At 36.0% G+C, this 23,586-nt stretch overlaps 2 protein-coding genes across 2 annotated transcripts in view; both read left to right on the top strand.

Moving 5' to 3' along the window:
* LOC116162893 (zinc finger protein 572-like) overlaps positions 1-16,995 on the top strand; it is a 34,546-nt gene extending 17,551 nt beyond the window's left edge. The window contains exons 3-5 of the mRNA XM_031476656.1: positions 7,809-7,904; positions 13,353-13,451; positions 13,764-16,995. Coding sequence (XP_031332516.1) covers positions 7,809-7,904; positions 13,353-13,451; positions 13,764-14,363 — 795 coding nt within the window. The 3' untranslated portion in view covers positions 14,364-16,995. The remainder of the gene's footprint in view (positions 1-7,808; positions 7,905-13,352; positions 13,452-13,763) is intronic.
* A 4,069-nt stretch (positions 16,996-21,064) lies between these two features.
* LOC116162885 (myb/SANT-like DNA-binding domain-containing protein 3) lies at positions 21,065-21,941 on the top strand. Its single transcript, XM_031476646.1, has 3 exons — positions 21,065-21,674; positions 21,730-21,774; positions 21,826-21,941. The coding sequence occupies exons 1-3, from the start codon at positions 21,284-21,286 to the stop codon at positions 21,939-21,941; spliced, it is 552 nt and encodes a 183-aa protein (XP_031332506.1). The 5' UTR covers positions 21,065-21,283.
* The last annotated feature ends 1,645 nt before the right edge of the window (positions 21,942-23,586 follow it).

Raw genomic sequence — 23,586 nt, 5'->3', positions numbered from 1 at the left:
TAGCAACTCGTTCCATCGGACTACCAACGTTATACTGCCTCATGGGTGCCTTCTTCTTGGAAACTGGTCCGTTTCCAGTAGCACATAACTCACATTTTTGACACCATCGCCGGACATCTTCTTTACGGTTGACCCAATAGAATCGCTCACGTACCCTTTGCAACGTTTTCGTAATACCAAAGTGTCCTCCGGAAGCGCCGTCATGCAATTTTCGCAATACTTCCGACACTTTGCTTCTAGGTACTACTAATTGCAGCGTCGATTCGGTGCCATCTTCACTTTCAAGGGTCCTATACAACAGGTTGTCTTTCAGAGTCAGGCTATTCCATTGGCCCCAATAACTCTTTACTTCAGGACTTGTGGCACTAATGTCTTGCCAGCCTGTTCTTTGTCCGTGGCGCATCCAATTCAGAACAGTTTTTATACTTGGGTCGTTTTCTTGGGCCGTTTTGATTTCGCTTGGCTTCCATTCCTCACTCTCTACAGTTGTTCGTCGCAGATGGCCAATCTTGTCTTCTATTTTAGAACAATGTGTGCAGTTGTCTTTGCACGGTCTTCTTGACAAAGCGTCTGCATTATTGTGAACTTTTCCAGCCCTGTGTTCAATGTCGTAGTCATATTCCTGAAGACGTTCTAACCATCTTGCCACCTGTCCTTCTGGGTTTCGGAACTGCAAGAGCCACTTTAGCGCTGCATGATCTGTCCTTATCAGGAACTTGCGGCCGTAAAGGTACTTATGGAAATGTTCGCATGCCTTTACCACACCCAGGAGCTCTCGCCTAGTCACACAATAATTCCTCTCGGGTTTCGACAGTACTTTGCTGAAATAGGCAATGACTCTTTCCTGTCCGTCTTGCAATTGAGAGAGAACAGCTCCAATGGCGGTGTTACTGGCATCGGTATCTAGCACAAACTTTCCTTCATTTCTGGGGTAGCCAAGGATAGGTGCGCAAGTAAGAGCTTGCCGGAGATGTTCGAAAGCTCTTTGACAGTCTTCACTCCATTCGTACTCATTGCCCTCTTCTGTCAACTTTATTAATGGTTTGGCAATGTTGGCAAATCCTTTCACGAATCGTCTATAATAGGTGCACAAACCGAGAAAACTTCGAATCTCGTGCTTGTTCTCAGGAATCGGCCACTCTTGAATCGCTATAATCTTCTCTGGGTCAGCTGTAACACCATCACGAGATACGATGTGCCCCAAATATTTAACTTCTTTTTGGAACATAAAGCATTTCTTGGGACTTAGTTTTAAATTGGCCTCTCGTAATCGTCCAAACACCTCTCTCAGGTTCTTTAGGTGTTCTTCAAAAGTTTTTCCTACGACAATTACATCATCCAAATATACCAGACATGTCTGCCACGTTAGTCCCCTTAGAACTGCTTCCATAAGTCTCTCAAACGTCGCGGGGGCATTACACAATCCGAAAGGCATTACTGTGAATTGCCAAAGTCCAGAGCCTATAGAAAACGCGGTCTTCTCTCGGTCTGTCGATTCCATCCCCACTTGCCAATAACCACTCTTTAGGTCGAGTGTGGAAAACCATTGGGCTCCAGATAGAGTGTCCAAGGTGTCGTCTATTCTTGGCAGTGGATAGCTATCTTTCTTGGTGACCGAATTTAATAGACGGTAGTCAACGCAAAATCTTGTGGAGCCATCCTTCTTCTTTACAAGCACTATCGGTGATGACCAAGGACTATTCGATGGCTCGATGACACCTTGTTTTCTCATGTCTCTAATAATCTCCTCAGCTTCGTCTCGTTTAGCCAAGGGGAGTCGCCTTGGCTGTTGTCTAATCGGTTGGGAATTGCCAGTATTTATTTTATGGGTGACTATGCTTGTCTTGCCCTTGTCCTGGTCGTTTACCGCGAACACATCTCGGAATTCCACAAGCATATTTTTCACCTTTTGTCGTTGTCTATTGTCCAAATCTGGAGTGTTTTTAATGACCATATCTATCAGCTCTCTTGGATACTTTCCTTTAGATAGATTTTCCGATCTCACAGAGCGAATAGCCGAGATGGGCACACACTGTCCAACTACAGTTCGTTTGCTTAGCTTAACAGGACTATCTTTCAAATTCATAATTCGAATCGGAACGCCATTTTGAACTTTTACCAGAGCCCTAGCCACTAGAAATTCCTTTTCGTTTAGTGCTTCGACTATCCGTAGGCTTCCCTGGCGACAATATCCATCTAAAGTGGTCATTATAATTTTTTCACTAAGTCCGGGTATAATGACGTCATGAGTGGTTAACAGGCGGATGACATCTTCTTTGTCTTCATTGAAAGGGAGTTCTTCATCGCCGACCTTTAACACGCCCTTTTTCACGTCCAACACAGCTCCGAGTTTCTTAAGAAGATCCATCCCCAAGATGAATTGATCAGAAATATCAGCAATTAGCACCTGGTGATTGATGGTGGTCTTCCCGATGGTGACAGACATTTGTATTTCTCCGTGCGTTTTTATTCTTTCACCAGTTGCTGTTTTTAACTGCACGGTCGAAGATGAGATCCGAGAATGATTCTTCAATAACTCTGGTCTTGCAATAGTTCTTGTTGCACCTGTGTCTACTAGCAAGGATCTGTCTTCTCCATTAACTCGGCCATCGATGTACAGGCTCAGAACTTTTCCAGACGACGTAATGTTTACAGTGAAGATCGGGGCTTTGTTTCTGCAGGTCGACGATAGCCCCTTCCTGTCGACCTTTCTTAGTTTTCCGACTGCTGTAATGGTTTTTGGCAGTTGCGGCGAACGTGTCCAATCTCGCCGCAATTCCAACATCGTGGTTCACGTTTCTTTGCCAGTGACTGTATTGCTTTATTGACCTTTTCTTCCACTACTTTACTGACCTTTTCTTCAAAACTTTCAGAGCCACCTTCCTCTTCGACGGTTCTTACCCGGCTCTCACTGCGAGGTTCCACCATACGTACTCGCGCACTTCCATGACTAGCTTTCTTGGCGGCTTCGAATTCTAACGCATGGGCCAAAGTTTTCTCAATTTTGTCGTGCCTAGCCAGTCTCAAAGCCTGCTGGGCATCTCCATCACGAACGGCATCGATAAATGTTTGTACAGCCAGTTGATCAAGAAAGCTCTCTGGTGCCGTAGGGTATGCCAATCGAATCAGTCTAGCGATGTCCGCTTCAAGTTCCTGCAAACTTTCTCCAGATTTCTGCATTCGGTTCTTGACTTGGGCATAGTAAACTTGCTGAAGGTGTTTATCGCCATATCGCATTTCGAGTCGCGCTACTATTTGTTGGAAGTTCTGTTGATCCTCGGGGATAGTCCGCAACACATCCAGAGCATCTCCTCTCAGAGCAAGAATCAGGGCTGTAGTTTTGTCTTGAAGAGTCCATTTATTTGCCGCAGCCGCTGCTTCAAACTGTCGAACGTACGTGGTCCAAGGAATCTTACCATCAAAAGTAGGTGGCTTTACTCGGGCTTGCTGAACGTCGCCTTCTACTCTTGTATTTGTTTCTGGGTCGACCTTCTTGTAATGAGTAGATTGTGGCACGTGGCACCTCAAGAAGACGGTCCATCAGTAATTCATCTGGGGCGCTACTAGTACGCTCTTCCATAGTCAGTCGCAAGAATTGCTCGCGCAGCTCTTCATACTTGTGCTCAATCTCAACGAATGTTGCTTTAAATGTTTTGGAAACTTCCGTAATTCTATCTTCAACTTTTTCTTCAATTGATGTAGAGACTTCTTCGATAATCTTTCTAGAATTTTCCTCCATCTTCTCGAATTTCTCTTGAATATTTCTAGAATTTTCTTCCATTTTCTCGAACTTCTCTTCAAAATTTCTAGAATTTTCTTCCAACTTCTCGAACTTCTCTTGAATATTTCTATAATTTTCTTCATTAATCTTTCTAGAATTTTCTTCCAACTTCTCGAACTTCTCTTGAATATTTCTAGAATTTTCTTCATTAATCTTTCTAGAATTTTCTTCCATTTTCTCGAACTTCTCTTGAATATTTCTAGAATTTTCTTCCAGAATTTTCTTCCATTTTCTCGAACTTCTCTTCAAAATTTCTAGAATTTTCTTCCAACTTCTCTTGAATATTTCTAGAATTTTCTTCCATCTTCTCGAACTTCTCTTGGTTGCTTTTCATTTCTTGTTGCAACACCTGTTGGCCATTTTGGATTTGCTGGAGCAAATTGAGCATCGTTTCTTCCATTTTAGCGGCAGCAGATCTTGTTACAGGCATACACAAGCAGAAGCACTTAATTTAAACTTACTTTTAATTAATTTAATTAATTCCACTCCTGACACCAATGTAACGTTATTTATAAAATTCGGGTTCGATTTATATCAATATTTATTAAACAAAACTAAAACACTATAAAATCCGTACAATTTATATCGATTATTTATATCACACACTTCGAAATTTATATCAGCTTTTCGCGCTCTATGTTTCGTCCGTACTCGATCGGTAGTAGACTGCCGCGATGTTCGGTCCGCAACCATTTATACACGCAAGCAATGTAAGTCCCGAACATTCTCGAATACGCGTAGAAAATTCCAGAGCGCCAAAGGCGACGTCATGTCTGGAGCATTTCCTTTACAGTTGTTTAGAATGATAGAATAATATGCATTTAGTTTTGTTTGTAGATATTTTAAGGCCGTTTTGTCACACCGTTCTTGTAAAAGATTAGTCGATTCTTGTAAAGATTTCACGGCATATTCTTGATTTGAAATTCTTATATAGAAGACCAGATCGTCAGTAAAAAGGCTGTAGCTAATTGGTACCTGTTGGATCTCATGATTATAGGTCCCCCATTTTCGTTCAAGAAGTAAAGCTAAACTTCACTTGGGTAAAACGCATTGCTCTAATTAATCCGAATCGTTGATTATAAAGTTTACAGATCTGTCTTTTTACATGGATCTACACCTTGACTAATTTTTGCTTTTAACATTAAATTCAATTTCACGCAGTAATAAACAGAAAGCTACTTTATTTCTTTTTGTGTAATTATTGGAGATATCTAGATATGCGACCGTAACAATACAATCAGATCGAAAAATACAAAAATGTGCGAATTAGATAAACCACATTCTGGGAATAAAATAAGAAATCGATTCTTTCAAAAGTGACAATGCTATCGGTGCACTTCTGTTTCCAATAATTCATTGTAGCATTTGTAGCGGTGACTTACATTTATTCCCATTTGTGTTTAGCACAACATAGATATAGGCAACTTCACTTACAGCTAACCGCAATCGACGGCATCTGGGGGTCAATTTTTGAGATGCGATCGTATAATATTATATTTATATTAATATATTAATAATAGAAGTTGCATCTTACAAATGGGAAATGAATGCAAGTGGAAATGCGCTTTCTGTAAATCGTTTACGATTACTTTTTCAACTTGTTTAATATAACTTAACTCAGTGGCGGAACTACCTGTGTTCAATGTGTGCGAAGTACACGGGCCCGGGCTAAAAGGGGCCCGGGACCTGGGATTGTCATACTCGGAAATAATACACTGTTCACGAAAAGACGGAAACACGGAACAAGGGAATGGAACTGTAGACTGCAGCTAGCGATTGAGCAATTTTTTAAATTGTAGTGAATATCAAATGTCAATGAAAGTGTTAATGTACTAAATTTCATTTTTTTGTACTAAAATACGCAGCATAACTTCAAGGGTACAAAAAATTGGCCATAACTTGTCATATGAGATAACACTATAACCGAACGAATGACTTTCTGAATAGTAAAAGTTAACTGAGAAAGTAAGATTCAATTTTGTAAATCGTGTAAATTTCCAATATTTTGTTATTTTATTTCTACCATATTAATTTAGAAAATATATTTTTCATTTTGCTTCAGTTTTGTTACTAATACCGTTCAATGAAAATTGTTCAATCAACGCTTATACGTACCTATATGAAATTTATAACACCTTGTTGTTGATTTGTACTTGCGCACATATTTTTCTATGTTCAGGTTCAGGAACATAAATACTTATCAAATGGTTTTTTTTTAGCCAAAATTCATACCTAAATTAATATTGTTATCAATACTTCGTATCATAATGGGGGCCCAGCAAACAATTTCGCACACAGGTCCGTGGCTACGTTGTTCCGCCACTGACTTAACTTAAGAATAAAATCACCTACGTAAGTTGGGTAAGTTTAACAAGAACCTGGAATTTTATTAAATACCCAATTACAATTACAAAATTTGACAAATCTTGGTGCAACGATGTGGAATTTCCATCGATTTATAATCCAGGGAATAGAGACTTTTAGCTTGCAAAATGAGAAGTATAGTCCCAATTTTTCTTGCATGTCATATACAGTCATCTGGTGGTAAAGAATCCAAGTTTTCGACCTCCCACCCCTTGTGCTTCCTCCGTACCATTCCTACAACCACCATTTGAAGCTTTCCAATATACGTTTGATATAAAAAAAATTGTCTCACTACAATTTATCTCCTTCATTCCCTACTGGAAGGGTTATTAATTATATTTTTTAATACTCTTCCAGTTCCAGTTTAACCCATTCCACCGCCTCGCTGTCATATGATGACATTATATGTTCGAAAGCGATAATAGTTGAACGAGCACAACTATAGGAAAAATACTACTCGTCTCAGAATAAATAGGCTCCTTATTTAATCTGGGACAGGTAGTATTCTCTTCATACATGTAATGATGATAATCTTCCCCAGGTCAAAGGTCTGGTTTGAAATGTTCGTACCCACGATGTAATGAAAGTTTATAATTAAATGCGCGATGATTTATCAAGCGTACCACAAGTCTATTTTACTCGGTTATGTTAATGTATGTAATTCCTCACTTTACCAATATCGATTCTTCTATCTTCTTTTGGTATATCGTTCCTATTGTAACCACACAATTTTGTTTTCTTCTTTCGTCGGAATTCGATATAGACATTTTTAAATACGCAATAGATATGCATTTCGAAATATTCAGCGTTTACCTTGATAAATGCAATTCGCGGACATGAGTCTTTTTTGCGTATCTTTCCTAAAAATCACAATCTGTTATTGCCTACACTACGATGGGTTTTCTTAAATTAACGCACCATTTGTTAATTGATTAATTTCCACTTCGCGTTTCATTTATCACTTGACCACCGAAAAAACTACACGTTTCCCAATTAAATCACTTAGCGTGTTCACTCGACCGCTAATTATTCACTAAACGAATTCTGCTTTTGCAACTATTCAACAGGCGCGGACGAGATGTACATGTACAGTACACTTTCATAGATGCTCCACATCTTTAGCTCGCTATGCGCTTCGCTACTTATATTAAGGCGAAAACGGAATAAACGAAATTACCCCGCTCGATCTCTCTTTTAAAGCAATAATAGACCAGCATCTTTTGTTTACACTAATATTTTGTCTCGGCCAAAATGGTACCACCGAAATAGAAGAGTTCACTGTCACTGGTAGAGACGTTCTACATCCGTTCGTTAATAACTTGACTCGCGCCTACTATCCGTAAAAATTGTATACATGCAATTTTACCCATATATAAAATTTGAAAGAAAATTTAAATGCAAAGTGTGCTCCCGTTACTATACTTACTGCAATAATAGTATCAATACTACTTACAATGTCATTATCAAACAATAGCATTATATTACGTAATTGGTATAGACATAGTTTACATTTCCATCACAATAATAACTTATATTTCGACTTGAGATTAAACTGAAACTATTTTGTTTAGATCGCGATTCAGTTTTTAATGATGCCAAATTCGAATGAATCGAATTGTGATTAGCTAAATGAAAATTTTTAATAAAAGTTTTTCTTTTTCAGTCCTTAAAGAAAGAAGTCGATTGGGGTGGCGGATGCGCTGATGATAAAAACACCAGAGAAAGTCCTTCAGATTATGCAAGACATCCGCACGATCCGGTAAGCTGATTATATGCAGTACCTATTTCTTTCATCTCTTAGAACAGGGATGGGGAAATAGATTTGAAAGAGGGCCACATAAAATAATTAGGTACAGCATTTAGGCGGGGAAAAGACGATTTATTACGCCTACGTAACAAAAAACCAAATTGATAAAAATTATTGGTTGATGTGCCAAAGATCGTGTATGTTCTTTGTATGTGCTGGACTTGTGTGACAAATGAAATTTCGACACTTCATTAATATATCCAAATTAATGGAAGAAATTTGCAAAACACTCTCAAGATGTTTGTTAGTATCCTGTCCCTTGTTTTTACGAACTTTCATTAATAAAGATTCTGCTCACAGATATACAGTGTGTGGCATGGATTGATGTTACAAGAAATGTTGGACTAAAAATTTTGGAAATTTATTTTTAGATTCTGAGAATAAACTCTGATTGGTGTGAATACAATTTTAAGAATATTTTGGGTTTTAATATCAATTCAGGGACACACTGTATGGAGACCCAAACATAGAAATAATGTGTTTAATTAGATTGGGAAATTTAGTTTACGATAAAGTTTTGAACTAAAGTTTTATTGAACTGTTAAAAAGTTGTTTCAACGTTTAGTCATATTGTAGCTCAATTATTTCATGTTGATAGTTTGCTGCAATCTCCTCACAATTTACAACGAATGGAGAAGAAAGTATTTGTAAATCCCTTTCTATCCCTTTCAAGTTTTTCTTTTTCTTGGTAGCATTAGTACAAAAGGTGCGGCCTGCGGGAGGTCATATGTGCATATGGCGATTAAAATATAGATGATTGGTATTAACCGCGGGCCGGATCGAAACATGTCGCGGGTCGGATTTGGCCCTCGGGCCGCCCTATCCCCATCCCTGTCTTAGAAGTATAAGGTGGGACGGTGTCATGGAGTGGACATAATTTTTATTCGAATTCATATAATTGGTTGTTAAAGGCAGGGACTCGGACCCAAATGAAATATTGGTTCCGGTTATGTTTATATTTAAGCGAAAATATTTATAACGGTTGGGTTCTGCGCATTTGTTTCAGTCCATAACGATTCTTTTCGGTTCCACTCTTTTAGAAAGTATTGCATTCAAAAAATTAATTATAACAACGTAATTTGTTAATTAATCGGTGTGAAAAAGAAGTAAAAAGTCATAAATACTAAAACGTGACGTATTTTGTATTCTTTTTAACACATCCAATAAAGCTTTAAATTGTTCTTCCGTGAATGTAGCTATTTATATTATGTACTAATGTAACCGTTCTTTAATCCTCGTCGCCAAACTGTTGAATAATTTACGAATATTAAAGATTTTAATATTCTGTGAATAACATAGAACATTTATTTTTATACATTGACATATGCATTCTGGATTCTAAATTATGAAAAAAACACCACAATTATCGATACATTTACGACTTTATTCGTAATTAACTTCCTATTCATCCATGGAAACAACTTTTCATATTCTTTATAATAGGCTTTACTGGATTTGGATTATACACCTACATCAACGTTGTTTAGATTTTAGAACAAGCGATTTAATAGACGGTGTATTATCTTTTTCAACGGAAATAGTTTTATTCACAAAGATGATAATTTTTATAAGCAAACGCAAGTGACATTTCCATGGCTATCGTGAAATTACGAACACCCAGCCCACCTAATTAGACATGTACCTATTCAAGTACAACGTCAATATGATTTCATTGTATTTCCTATTTTTAGCGCATTTCCACAACAATTAAAAAAAATGCCCTATTGTGGCCACTTTGTCCGTCCGTCCGTCCGCTCGTTCTATGAGACGCTACTAGCTATTGTCCTACTTTTTTCGGTATTTGGTTCTTTATGGTGTCGAGGCTTGCACCAAGGAAGGAATTCTTTCTGCGTTTATTGCTAAAAAAGTTATTGTAAAAAAACCAACAAACCGTTTTTTACATGTTCCACGAGATGTTCCATAATTTTACACTTTTTCCGTTTATTAACGATCCTAGAGATCATTTATAATTTTGAATTGCTGTCTGTCCGTCTGTTCCTTTGTCTGTCTGTCCCTCTATCTGCCCGTGTGAACGATAACTTTGTTTAGAAATGTCCGATCGCTTTTACATCTCCGTTAGTTATTAGCTGAATTGCATGAAATTCAATATGGGCATAGCTTTAGCCGTATAATACGCAATGCCAAAAGTTGAGTCGAATCCATTCAAAATTCACAGTGCCCTTTTCGCATCTCGACCATTTATAAACCGAATTGCAAACTTTGTTATTTATAAAAGTATTTGAATGAAATTTGATAAAGGAAAATCTTAACGCCAGTTTCAAAATTTTATTTTGCGCATGCGCAGTGCCAATTTTTTTTCTATGGAAGCATTTAAGTGAAATTTGATACTTTGGCACTTGGAACAAAGGAAAATCTAACATTAGTTTCAAAATTTAGGTTTGCGCATGCGCAGTTCTAACTTTCTTATTTAGGAAAGCATTGAAATGAAATTCTTCTTATAAACTGAAATTGAAGTAGCACGTCAAAAATGGTTTGCCCATGTGCAACGCTATCTTTCATATTTGTGGCCGGATTTTGACGATTTTAACAGAAGTTGCATCTTACAAATGGGAAATGAATGCAAGTGGAAATGCGCTTTATGTAAATCGTTTACGATTACTTTTTAACTTGTTAAATTATACTGCAGATATAATAAAAAATCCTATAAGATACACGTGTATAATTGGTCTTTAAAGCACTTGCAACGTTGAAGGCACTCCGCTTCGCTTCGTGGCATTAAACTCATTACGCGTGCTTTGAAGACTTGATTATACACTTGTATCTTAATATACTATTTTTGGGTCTGTGTGCGTCAAAACGTCCAGAAAACGCAATATTGGCATATCGAAAATTTAACACGATTACAATACTTTCCTTTATACATACTTGTATGTAGTCCGAAAGTAAAAATTCAAGATGGCGGCCGCACTCAAACACCCGTATAAATTCTTTTTCACCTCAAAATATGGAAATAATTTCAAATGGAAGCGTTTTTATTTTCATGTCTAGATCTCAAACGGTTTGAGCGTGAGAGCTTCCATTTTTAATAGCGAATGTGGAGAATTGAGAAATTATATTCCCCAGAAGAATGACGTGTCAACGTTGCATAGTACTCGTACTTTGTAATCTCAGTTGTATAAGTGATAGTAATCGCCTCACAAGTCACAACAGTAGTTTTTTTAGATTTTCTTTTTTGCACATTTGTAAAATTACAAGGTATCCCAATCCTACACTCAAACAAAACTTTCTTTTAGAATTTCACGGTATTATTACTGTATGAGGTTGGTTGGGATTGCTTTCGTTACTTTTGTTTTACTATTTATTATTTATTTAGTAACCCTAGCCTTTTAGTACAGGCGGTAAGTGCATCGGTCTAAACATTTTGGAGGGGAAAGCTGGACTTTGTTGAAGTGTCTCAGGTTAGGTCTCTCGAATAACGTACTAAAAGTCCAGACCCCCAACTGCGCCGCTCGTCGAGCTGTGGCACGTTTTTGCCCCCCGAAATCAGTTTTTCGTTAATATCTCGAAATGTAGCAGGCTTAGAGAAAAACTTTTGAAACAGAAAATGTTCCTCGTAAAATTTCCTAAATGATAGCTTATTTGCAAGTTAGCCTAGGCCTAACCGTTAGCCTACAGCGTTCTTTTGAGTAGTCTAATATTGAGTTATTTGATGATTTTTTGTACTTATGGTTGGACGCCTAAATTGATGAAAGACATACTTGTCACTTATTGTACCATAGGATAGCCGATTTGAACGTTAGTTTAAGAAATTTCATCAACATTCTGGAAGCATGCGTATTTTCTTATTTACAATTCAAAATTCTATCTACATTTCATCGTTCGACTCAACAGCGTGTCATCATCCGAATGCAGAGTAGTTTCGACATCGGAGTCCATACTGTCGTCGAAGTGTGACTCTTCCTCAGCTTGTACCTCAGCATTGAGGCATGAAAAGCCCATACACCCGGAGCATAAATTCCAGGTAGACTGACATATGACCCTGTTCTCTATCTATTCACTGCAGGAAATTCGCGAAAAACTCGATATTAGACTACTCAAATGAACGCTGTAGGCTAACGGTTAGGCCTGGGCTAACTTGCAAATAAGCTATCGTGTAGGAAATTTTACGAGGAACATTTTTTGTTTCAAAAGTTTTTCTCTAAGCCTCCTACATTTCGAGATATTAACGAAAAACTGATTTCGGGGGGCAAAAACGTGCCACAGCTCGACGAGCGGCGCAGTTGGGGGTCTGGACTTTCAGTACGTTATTCGGGACACCTAACCTGAGACATTTCAACAAAGTCCAGCTTTCCCTCTCAAAATGTTCAGATTGACGTTTTTTGTGTACTTATCGCCTGTGCTATTTGGGCTTCCATAAAAAAGTAAACAAACGTACATTACAAACTCGCCTCAAGAATCATAAATCACCACGATGAAATACAATACGATTTAGAAAATACAGTGAACCCCAAACAAAAAAAATTACAGTGATCCTCAACAGAAATAATTTATATGTGCTTACAAAAATAAAATAAGAAACGGTTTTTGTCCGATTTCATCCTTTGCGAACACATTTTCCATGTTTCGCTTTTAAAGATAGACATGCTACGTGATTAACTCCAAAATCATTGAACCGGAATTTTAACGTAAAAACAAGATCCGATGTAGTCTCCTTTTTCCAAATAATGCTGGGGGATATATATTATACAAAAAATATAAAATATTTTGTTTTTATAAAATAGGTATCGAAATTTGTTTAATGTCGTACGACGCAATTAAATGTTGATTTTATTTCGAATTTGTTGCTCTTTAAAATGTTTGGTCTTTTTAGCACAATATAACACTATAAATTAACAGCTAATTATCTTCTAAAATTCAATGGTAGGAATCCTAAATTAAAAGAGGCATGTAAATTTATAGTTTCAGCGGTGGTGTTACCGTTACGTAACGTTTACAAAAAATAATAGTGTGACAGCTAAGTAGGTGTTAGACCATCGCTATGCTCAATGCTATACAAAATTTCTAAGTGGTTTTACCCACTTCACGTCATACTTGGCACTCGGTTTGAATTTTGACGCCCTATTATGGAGAGTTCGTAATTGACAAATGCAGGAAAGGTATCTGAAAAAACAAATAATATTACAAAACTTTAGAAATGTTGTTGTCGGAAATCCATGACAATCAAGAACAAAATAGTCCCTCCGCCATGTTGGGGAGAATATATTACAATACTACATCAAAGTTGGGACTCGAAGAGTTAATACAAATCACATTTGAATTTGATATCCATAACTAACTAGCGCATCTTTCTCGCTGTGTTTTATTTTATAAATTTGCATCGATATGGTGATACCTTTTTCTCAATGAAGTTTTTGATACTTATTTTACTTTCTTTTTCAGTCGTTAAAAAAAGAAGTGGACTGGGGAGGTGGTGCGACCGAAGACAAGAAGAGTTCCATAGAAAACTACTCGGAGTATTCAAGACATCCTCATGATTCGGTATGTTTCTTTTCATGTACTAGCTTTCTCTTTAGTTAGCAGTAGGTAATGGAAAGGTTGCTAATTGTATAAACTTTTTCAAATGTACTGTCAAGAAGTTGACATTCATTTTGGCTTAGGACATTTTTGTTTTCGTTTGTTGGAATACGCTGTTTGTGCAAGTATTTGTAAAATTTGATGAACAGGGGCAGCGGTATCCTCCACTCCTTCAGCCAAACAAATGAGCGTCAACTTCTTGTAGTAGTATTACAGGGTAGCCACATGTTTTGTGAATAAACGGCAAGAAGTTGATGTCAGTTTGTTTGGTTGCAGGATCTCGATCGTGGAGATGACGACTCGCCTCGACTTTATCCGTGTATGTACTGTGGAGCTTCGTTTCCACACCAAAGCAAGTTAACGAGACACATACTATCTCATAGTTTAGAAACGTTAAAGTATCGCGAACAACTGCAACATCCCACGAGTTTAAATTTACCGGAACCCTTGCACCTGATGGAATCGCACTTTAGTGGTAGGGTTCCGATCTCGCATTTAGAGGCAGCGGAAGCCACGGACCATCCGTCGACGCCAATGGACTTGGAGCTATCTGGTGACGGTGCGGGTGTTGTATTGTGTAAATTTTGTGGTAAATCTTTTCCCGATGTAAGTTCTTTAATTGCTCATTTGCCGGTGCATACAGGAGACCGACCGTTTAAATGTGAATTTTGTGGGAAAGCTTTCAAACTTAGGCATCATATGAAAGACCATTGCCGCGTGCACACAGGTGAAAGGCCGTTTCGATGTGCTCTATGCGGTAAAACTTTTTCGCGTTCGACCATACTAAAAGCGCACGAAAAAACACATTTTCCAAAATACGTTCGAAACTTCTTATCACCGAGCCCTTTGGACGCGAAAGAAGAAAGCCCACACTAGTGCCCTCAATATAGTTCCTTAGACTGATGCTTTATAGTTAAGCTTATGTACTATATTAGTTAATTATAAATAACAAACACATATTATTGTACAATATTATATTAAATTGTTCACCAAATTTTTTATAATACATTTGTCACATTAGCAATCACTTAATAACAGTAGTCGGGTAGCCCGCCAGAGTGTAGCCATTAAAAGTTAACTAAAATGAAATATTTATACCTTATTAAAGGGCAACTGTAAGAGCTGTGATAGAATTAACTTATAAGTGTTTTCGGCAAGTGCTAACTGTGATGCGAGTCAGAGGATTTTCGGGCTACCAGGCTTTAAATATTCATTTGTTAGATAGAAAACAAATTGTAAATTTGTATAATGATCTTCCATGAAATTAGATGAGCTAGCATTCCATCAGGTTAGCTTCTTTAAATTGTATTGGTATTTTTTGTAACTTAACGTCTCCTGGCAGTATTATTGTACAGGGATGGACTAGGATAGACCCTGGCAGTATTTCAATTGCTAATCTTTGTTTAGTTGGTTACCTTCAGTACACAGTGCTCACCGCGTATCATTTGTTTTGTGCACTACATGGTTAAACAAAGCTGACCACTGACCTGAGCGCAGTGCCATCCTTAAAGCAATACTGCGGCATTCTATGTTCCTTTAGAGTTATAAAGATTGTTTATTGTAGAATTATAGCAATAATAGAAATAATATATGGATATCCATACTTTTAGCCATAAGTTTTTATTAACTGCTTTTTTGTTTCCTATGTGAAGAGTATATTTATTATACCTTAATAGAGAGATATATATCGTTGTGTATAGGTGAATGTAGTGGTAGAATATTTATTTCTTCATCAAAATGTAGTTGACTAGTATCAAAATCCTGTGGCCTAAGTCGGCTAGAGGCCAGTGGTCAGCCACACACAGGGTAAAAATAGTTGGTTATCAACAAATTGGCTGTATCAGACGTAAACATAAAATCGTTCTGTTAAAGTAAATCGCAGAAGAGCGCAGTTAAATTTTTATTTAGCTTTTGCCACACATTTTTTACATACGCTGGCATTTCAAGTCGAACTAATTTTGTTTTAGAAATATGATTCCTACATTACATATTATTGTACAGTTTAAAGTATTTTAGGGTCTCAATACTGAACGGCCAATTTTAATCACCAGCTATAATTTACTTTTTCTTGGTGAAAACGTAATCATTAAATTAAGAGGGAATGATGCAACAGGAGTGCCTACCCGTATAAGACTTCGAGTCTTTTTTATCCGTTTTATTCAAACATGTAAGTTATAGATGGTGCTAAAAGTTTTAGTAGTAGTAAGAAGGCAGTGTTAGTGAGATTTTATTCAATGTTGATTTGTCTTATAAAATTGTACTTACGTTGTGATTTAGTATTTATTTCAGTTTTTACTAGTTTTCTTTGACTGGTATTCAGTGTACTAGTTCTGCGTAATGGAGAAAAATTGCATCGGCAGTTCGATTAACTGTTTTGAGAGATTGTGACTGATGTACTACACTCAGAAACAAGGCGGTTTCTAAATTTGATGATTTCAAAAATATTTTGCTCGAAGTAGAAAGGGTTGAATTAATTGCAGATATATAATCTGTGATAGTCTGTGATGAAACACATATTCATTTTTACTAATATGTTGTGTGGAATTAACTTTTTTCTATCATTTTTTTGTGTTTTTAATATAATCAAGAAATATAAATAAAATACTCCTAACATGGATGTGGAAATTATGAAATTTACAACATATACAATAGCAAATTGAATAGTTGTGATTACTTTCAATTCCTTTAATAGAATTAAAATTTTAAATAATGTAAACAAGCTAAATAATATCTCTTGCTAATATACAGCAGTGCACATATTCAGATAAATAACTGTTGTAACAGATTCAGTTGGAAATGGTTATGTAAGTTTAGTTAATAATTAGGTACCCATTTTCTGGTAGCTCAGGGCCACTCACTTCCAGTATCACTAGAATATGTAATTTACAATACAATAGATATAGATACAGTTGTTAAAGTTGACGTGTTACACATTGATTGTTGTTGTCTGTACTGAACGGTTTTGCCTTTAGCCACAATATTGAATTGATTGTATTCTTGCCAAGCAATTTTAACTATTGGAAAATAATCGACGATTTATTGGATTGTTAAGGTTTTGCAGTTAAACGTATAGTTATATTTTTATATTACTTTTAAATAGTGTTGAATTGTGCTATCACCGATTAAAATTGTTTTTTGTGCATAGATTTATTTTTTATGTTCCAGTTCCAGGGTTTTCAATGGTGGTCAAATATAAACAAAGCTTTAAATAAGAATAATAGTAGTACTCCATACACATAATTTATCACGGATTTGTTTACACATATTCTATAAGTGTCTTATTATACAGAAAAGGAATGTGTAACATGTTAACAGATCTAGTTCCGAATTTTTATACAAATCATTTAGTACAGATTTATACCACACATAGATTTTAATACAATAGCTCCGGGAATCATTTACAAATAAATGTAACTGTATTGAGTGCCAATTAACTACCAACTTAATCATTAATTGTTAAGTTTTCATAATAATATTTCACATCAATATTAATAAAATGTTACATTGATGCTCTGTTTTTTCTTTTTTTTTTATTGTTGAACAAGAGTTTGGATATTATTAATTTAAACAGAACAAAAGATAATGTAAAGTATCAACTATGTGTATTTTATTTATGGTATTTCTCGAGCCAAATTTCAGAACTTGCATTACTAGAACACTAGCCAACATTTCAGCAAGCACAGCTTACTGATCACACTATTTGCTCTGAAAGGTTACCGCTAGAACACGTCTAAATTTTACATTAGAAAGCCTTTTTTTAACTATTATAATAAACATTAACATCAGTATTATTGTTTTTATATGTTTAAGAAAAGCTAGATGATCTATAGATTTGACGGGATTTTTTCTTAATGGCCCCATTTCGATAGTTTCCAAATCTCTTCATTTTCTGTGTTCTTACCACGTATTTGTTCCAGTAGTATTACGCAAGTTACAAAGTTGCTAGATGTTCCTGATGATCCCTATGAAAATCCCTATGAAAATAATGATTAACCTTACGCTATAAGTACAAATTATCACGCAACTGAAGAGTAAATAAAGTAGCATCTTTCATCGATGAATCCCAAAACATTATTTCGATTACAATTAGGCAAACAAAAAGAAACTTCTGCTACATTAAAATGATCGGCCGGTTTAATGATGCACAAAAAACGCTTTCTAATGGATAAGATTGTGGAAGCCGATTAGGCTTATTAAAAACTTGTTCGCGACTAAATACTTAGATAATTATAAAAAGTCCGTTTTTGTAGTTTTTATTTATTCTATCGCTAATGATCACAACGCTTGTTTTATTTATTGTTCAATCAACTCATTTACTACTTCTAAACGAATTAAATCGCTTTCGCTAACTGACCTGTATATAGTAACTGTAAAGGCCAATGAACCACCGATATTTGCAAAAGCTCATTTTCCAGGTGATTGATTTTCCTTTGTACGGAGCCTTAAAAGAATGTTCCCATCATTATCATCAATTTGGCAATAACGTAGTTTACGCTGATTTACAAAATAAACAAAAATTATTTGATTTCGTATACAACCCCTTATGTGGAGCAATATGTTAAGGTACTAACGAGTAACGTTAACCAAGCAGGGCACGAAATTTATCGTTTGTTATAAGTAATTGAAATTGGTAATGAGAGAACAGTAGCCTATTTTTAAAAGGTTCATTTTATAGGTATGTTGTCATGCGTGGCATGATTATAAAAATATCTTCACACAGAAAATGCTGTAGATAGTGCAAACTACTCTTTGTCTGTAGTACTTTTTGCTTTTATTTAATATGCGAGTTTTGATAACGATTACGAATCTGTAGAAAACTATTAGTTTTGAGAAAGCTAAACATTTCGAAATACACACGATTGATATTTTTATTCTAGCACTTCGAATCTACCAAGTGCGATATCGGAAAAGTTTTTGTTCGACAAATGGTACCTATACCCAACATGTAGCATGTACTTTAAATTTTTTACTTTCATAGATATTGTACATTTATATAATGTTCAGTATCTCGCTAACAAGATAGTTAGTTTAATAAGTTCCTGCTAAGTACATGTATACATAATGTGTCTCACATGCAGTAGTTTGAAAGCAAATCACATATACTTACAGTGTCAGTAGAAAATTATTGTATAATTACTACTTTTAGATTACAATAGAATAGCAATATAATGTAGTGGGTCTTCTAGTTCGGATATTTTATTAAATGATGAATTGCTTTTTTACTTTTCAAATTTGGTTGATTTCTTTCAAAGTAATTGTGAATATTTGCCATTACGTCTACGATGCTTATTCTTAAAGAAAACAAGATGCATATCATAGTTGTAAAAACAATTTTGACAAATAAAAATTGTATAAAAGTAATTTATTTTTATTTTATATTACCTAATGATTGGGCCGTGCAGGATTAACAAATGGATGGTGAAAGAAAAAGAACCCTACCATATCTTTACATTATGAAATTTTTGGTGATAGACCTACTTTGTAAATGTTATCTTACATTTCTAATCAAATTATTAAACACGGTCCCTACTTATTAACGACCGACAAAAAGCGAGTTTATGATTTTGAACTTTCTGCCCGTCCGTCCGTCCATCTGTGTACATGATAACTCGCACGAACGGTTTCGAAATTTCCAGTTCTGTTTTGAGTATTAGGTAGACAATGGTCAAGGGACTAAATAATTAGATTTTGCTCAATACCCGTCAACCGGAAGTGACCTTGTCGCTCGTTGTGTATACACCTGCATTTAAAATTCCAAGATGTTTTCTTTGTCTGTTCTTGTTCGACGTATTATTGTGGTTACCTATATTTTGACTTCCTATCTACAAAATATTTTTTCAGGAAAAGTATTCAACTTGCGCAAACACAGTCAACAGATAAAGGCAACTGTATAGTTACAAAACCAAAACCATGTATGTACCAATGCATGTTCGTACTAATAATAATTTTTTTACTTAATAATAATATTAAAAAAATTATCAAAATCCTCGTGTGAGATCGAAGGGACTTCAGGACATTTTATGGGACCAGACAGATCAGTGTTTTATTAGCCAGTATAGACTCCACCATCAATAAGATCTTGTCAAGATTATAATATTCACTATGTCGGTATCCGCTTCCCACTTCCCGTGCACCCGCAATTCGCACTCCACCATCAGTAAGATCTTGTCGGGGGCTACCACATTCTCTTTGTCGGTAGACAGTTGCGACGTACCGTTCACTCGCATTTTGGTGGATTTTGCTAAAAACCCGGCACAAAATAGTAGATACTCAATTTTTGTTTACTTCTCATAGCTCGATTCGAGCTCTAAGAAACTTTTTACCCCTCGAGTGAACGAGATACCCCGCTTAGTCACCAACGTATTAAAATTGTGCAAGCTAAACCGAGTCGAAATTTGCTGAAGTCTATCTCATCGAACGGAATTGGTTTCTACAAACATCTCCGCGATCCCTTTTTTAGACCAGGGCGGCAGGGGAACGGAAGGCAGAATTGCTTTTATCTTTCAAGGTAGGTTATTCTAAATTGAAGGTCTCGACGAATGGAACTTTTTTCTACCAACATACCTCCCTTCTCCCTTACCACTTATCAAAATAGGGAGGCAGGATTGGGGGGGGGGGGGGCAAGGAATTGTTTATTCTTCACTTCATGGTACCCCTCTCAAAGCGCGGTAGGTACTTACACAAAGGTGAAACGAAAGTTACTTTGATAAAGTAACTAAGTTACTTTCCAAAAAGTAACTTAAGTTACTTGAGTAACTAGATACGTAGAAACAAAAGTAACTTAGTTACAGTTATAGTAACTAAGTTACTTTTAAAAAAGTTCTTTTAAAAAGATACTTTCCAGTTGCTTGCTTCGAATTTCAACAAATAATAAGAAACAGCTGAATACTGAATAACCAAAAGTTTTATTTTCATATTATTTCGTTCACAAGCACAACAGTCTCACGTTTACAACTAACAAGGCAAATGGCGAGTTGCATTTTTTTAATAACATAATAAGCATCAGATCACATATACAAATATCTGCCGATGCGTCGCCGGGCGTGGTGCTGTTGCCGAGTCGCGAATTCGAAAAGTGTACAGATAAGAAATTTTGAGTATATAATTACAACGGCGATGGTAGGGTGCATCGACATCTTACTCATACTCCTACATTACATAATATCGTTGAGTGAATAATTACTCAATGATAATAGCCAGGTTGCGGACAGCATTTTCCGTTATGTTAGACGGCCATTTTTTCTTATAACATAAGAAATATAAATTTTTGTAGAAATAATTTACGGTATGAGGGCTTTTTGTACGATATATTTATAAATAGCGGAACCAATGAAAATGAAGTTCTTATAATGTGTCACTGCGCAGTACGTAATCACTCATAAAAATAACATTTTTCTATTTCGGTGTCACAATGATGATTTTGTACAACTGTTTTCGGCCGAAAACAGTTGTACAAAGACAGTGATTATAGTCGTTTTTTTTTTGGTAACTCATCTCTTAAGTTGGCAGTTACTAGTTAGTACAAGTAGGTACTTCGTTGGGTACTTCCATGTTTGAACTTCAAAATGTCAGGGCCGGTTGTACAAGTGTGAAGTTCAGGGATGGTTTAACTAAACTACGCCCAAGTTTTGAGCGTAGTTTTCGTTTAACCTCGTTGTACAAACTGCGTTCAAACTTCGTTTACCAAAACCACAATTTTCTGTTGTTGGCAACGTGCAAACATGCGCATAAAGAATTAATTGGATATTTGTTGTGAATAAACTTAACCTTCAATCAATACTAGTTTATTTATAACGATGTGCTCTAACGAAAAAAAAGTGCGTGCAGCCAATTTTACCGCGAAAGAAGAGGCAATATTAACCAGTTTAGTAAAACAATATGAACATGTCTTAGAGTGCAAAAAAACAGATGCGGTTACGAACCAACAAAAGACCGAAGCCTGGTCAAATGTTGCTCGGGAGTTCAATGTAGTAAACGACAGCCACCGTAGTGAAGCTGTGTTAAAAAAGAAGTTCGAAAATCTAAAGAAAAGGGTGAAAAAGAAACTGTCTGAAAATAAAACGTATTCAATGGGAACTGGGGGTGGTCCTTACAAAGACACCCCATTAAATGACACCGAAGAGGGCATTAAAGATATACTTGGCCCAAGAGCAGAGGGATTTCAATCACAATTTGATGGGGATGCTAGTAAGTAAAAAATGTGTACATTATAAACAATTTACATACATTTTACTACTTCCAGTTGAAATTGAAATACCAGAAACAGACGACCTGCAAGTTAGTAATGGTAAATAAGGACTTCCAAGTGTGTGTGTGGTTCAATATTGTTTCGTTACAGAGATGATAGTAGAGTTTGCTAACGATCACGACTACAGTTCGACCGTAAAACCATCTGCAACAGACAGGGCCGGACTGGACAGGAGGGATACCGGGAGATTTCCCGGGGGGCCCTGACTACCGGGGGGCCCTAATTCAATGCTTAATATTGTTAATAAGTGAAAAAAAGTAAATTTCCGATCAATTATATGGCACCACAAAGAACTGTTAGGTAGACGGTAGACCCTTACAGGCCGCCTAGGTTTATTTACATAATTTATCTTCTATGCAAAATTCCGACTAAAAGTTCGCTTACCAAGAATAAAATTTAATCCTTTTAAATTTACAATCTGTCATTACTTTTCGGAGAATGCTGAATGCTGTCTAATGCAGTATGCAGTGCAAGCCGGTGCAGGTAATAAATGAAAACTGTTTATTGTTTATTCAGTTCAGTAACATGAAAGATGCTGGATGCGACAGCAGTCACTAGTCAGCAGTGTCGTTTTACGTTTACGTTAACGTTGCATAAGTTTGCGTACTATAAATTATAATAATTATTAATTATAAAGTGTAAAGTTTACTTTGATTGAGTTGCGTTATTACTTATTACCTACCCCTACGTTTACGAATCTGTTTCATTGGGTAAGTAAGTATTAAATATAAGTACCAAGGTATTTTGATATCTATATTTACGTTAACTATTTCATATTTGTAAATTGTAATCGGTATAAAAATCTGTAAAAAGATAAATCATTTCATTAAGGGAGTGGGGTTCACAACCCACAAGAAAAAAAGTAAACGGAACGTAACATCGCATCGTTTAATAAACTTGGAATTCGTGGAGTCGGATATACTCGAATCTATTGACAATGATTCCATTATCAAAGCATTAAGTACCAACCATATTTTCAAACACTTGCTCTAAAGTAAAAGTGAGTTACGTTTAACTGCCTACAATTAGTATTATTAGTTAGAAATCATTTTTTATGTTTTTGAATAAATCTCGGAAGAAAATATATATACAATAAATACCCAACCTCTAATATAGAATTTAGTTTTAAAAGAAACCTGTTTAATAAAATATGAGTTTGCTATAATGTTACCTTAAAATAATAAACGTTTTTATTTTATCACTTATGACGCTATTGTGTAGTTTTATTTGGCAGCTAACTAAATGGTAAAAGTAAGCTACTATATGGTTTTCCTGAAAAAGACCTTATAGGGGGCCCTTTTCAAAGTATCTCCCGGTAGAAATTTGCAAACCAGTCCGGCCCTGAATGTTTCAATTCCTAATTGTGAGCGTGGTTGCGAACTGATGGAGAAGCTGGTAAAACATTTCTTTGTTGTACGTATGTATTGTGTAAAGAACTACTCTAAAAGTTCCAAAATGCGAAAAGTGAGAGTATATGGTTCTTCGACAGAAAAAGAAACCAGATTGTAAATTGTAATTAGTTCCGAACTTTGTACCTATTTCTAAATGTATGTAAATTTTGAATGTTTTTCATATAAACCTTTTTACCTCTTTTCACTCATTAAAATAAAAACACTTAATTTAAAAATTGGGCTGAAATATAAAAGCAAAGAACTGTATTAATTTTTGTTTTTGCGCCATTTTCCTTGGGTAGCAAGTCGACACTTGTATGAACTTATTTGAATACATAAGCAGCTGACAGCGTTACTCGCTCCATAGGTTGGGTCCAAAATGGCCGTCGAGCATACCTACCTTTTTAGAGCTCTACAGCAAGATTATGGCACGAGTTGCTGTCTGATAGCACTGCCGTGG

This window comes from Photinus pyralis, unplaced genomic scaffold, assembly GCF_008802855.1.
Source record: "Photinus pyralis isolate 1611_PpyrPB1 unplaced genomic scaffold, Ppyr1.3 Ppyr1.4_LG1, whole genome shotgun sequence".
Lineage (NCBI taxonomy): Eukaryota > Metazoa > Arthropoda > Insecta > Coleoptera > Lampyridae > Photinus > Photinus pyralis.
The sequence above is the reverse complement of the archived record's forward strand: the minus strand, read 5'-3'. Positions and strand labels throughout refer to the sequence as shown.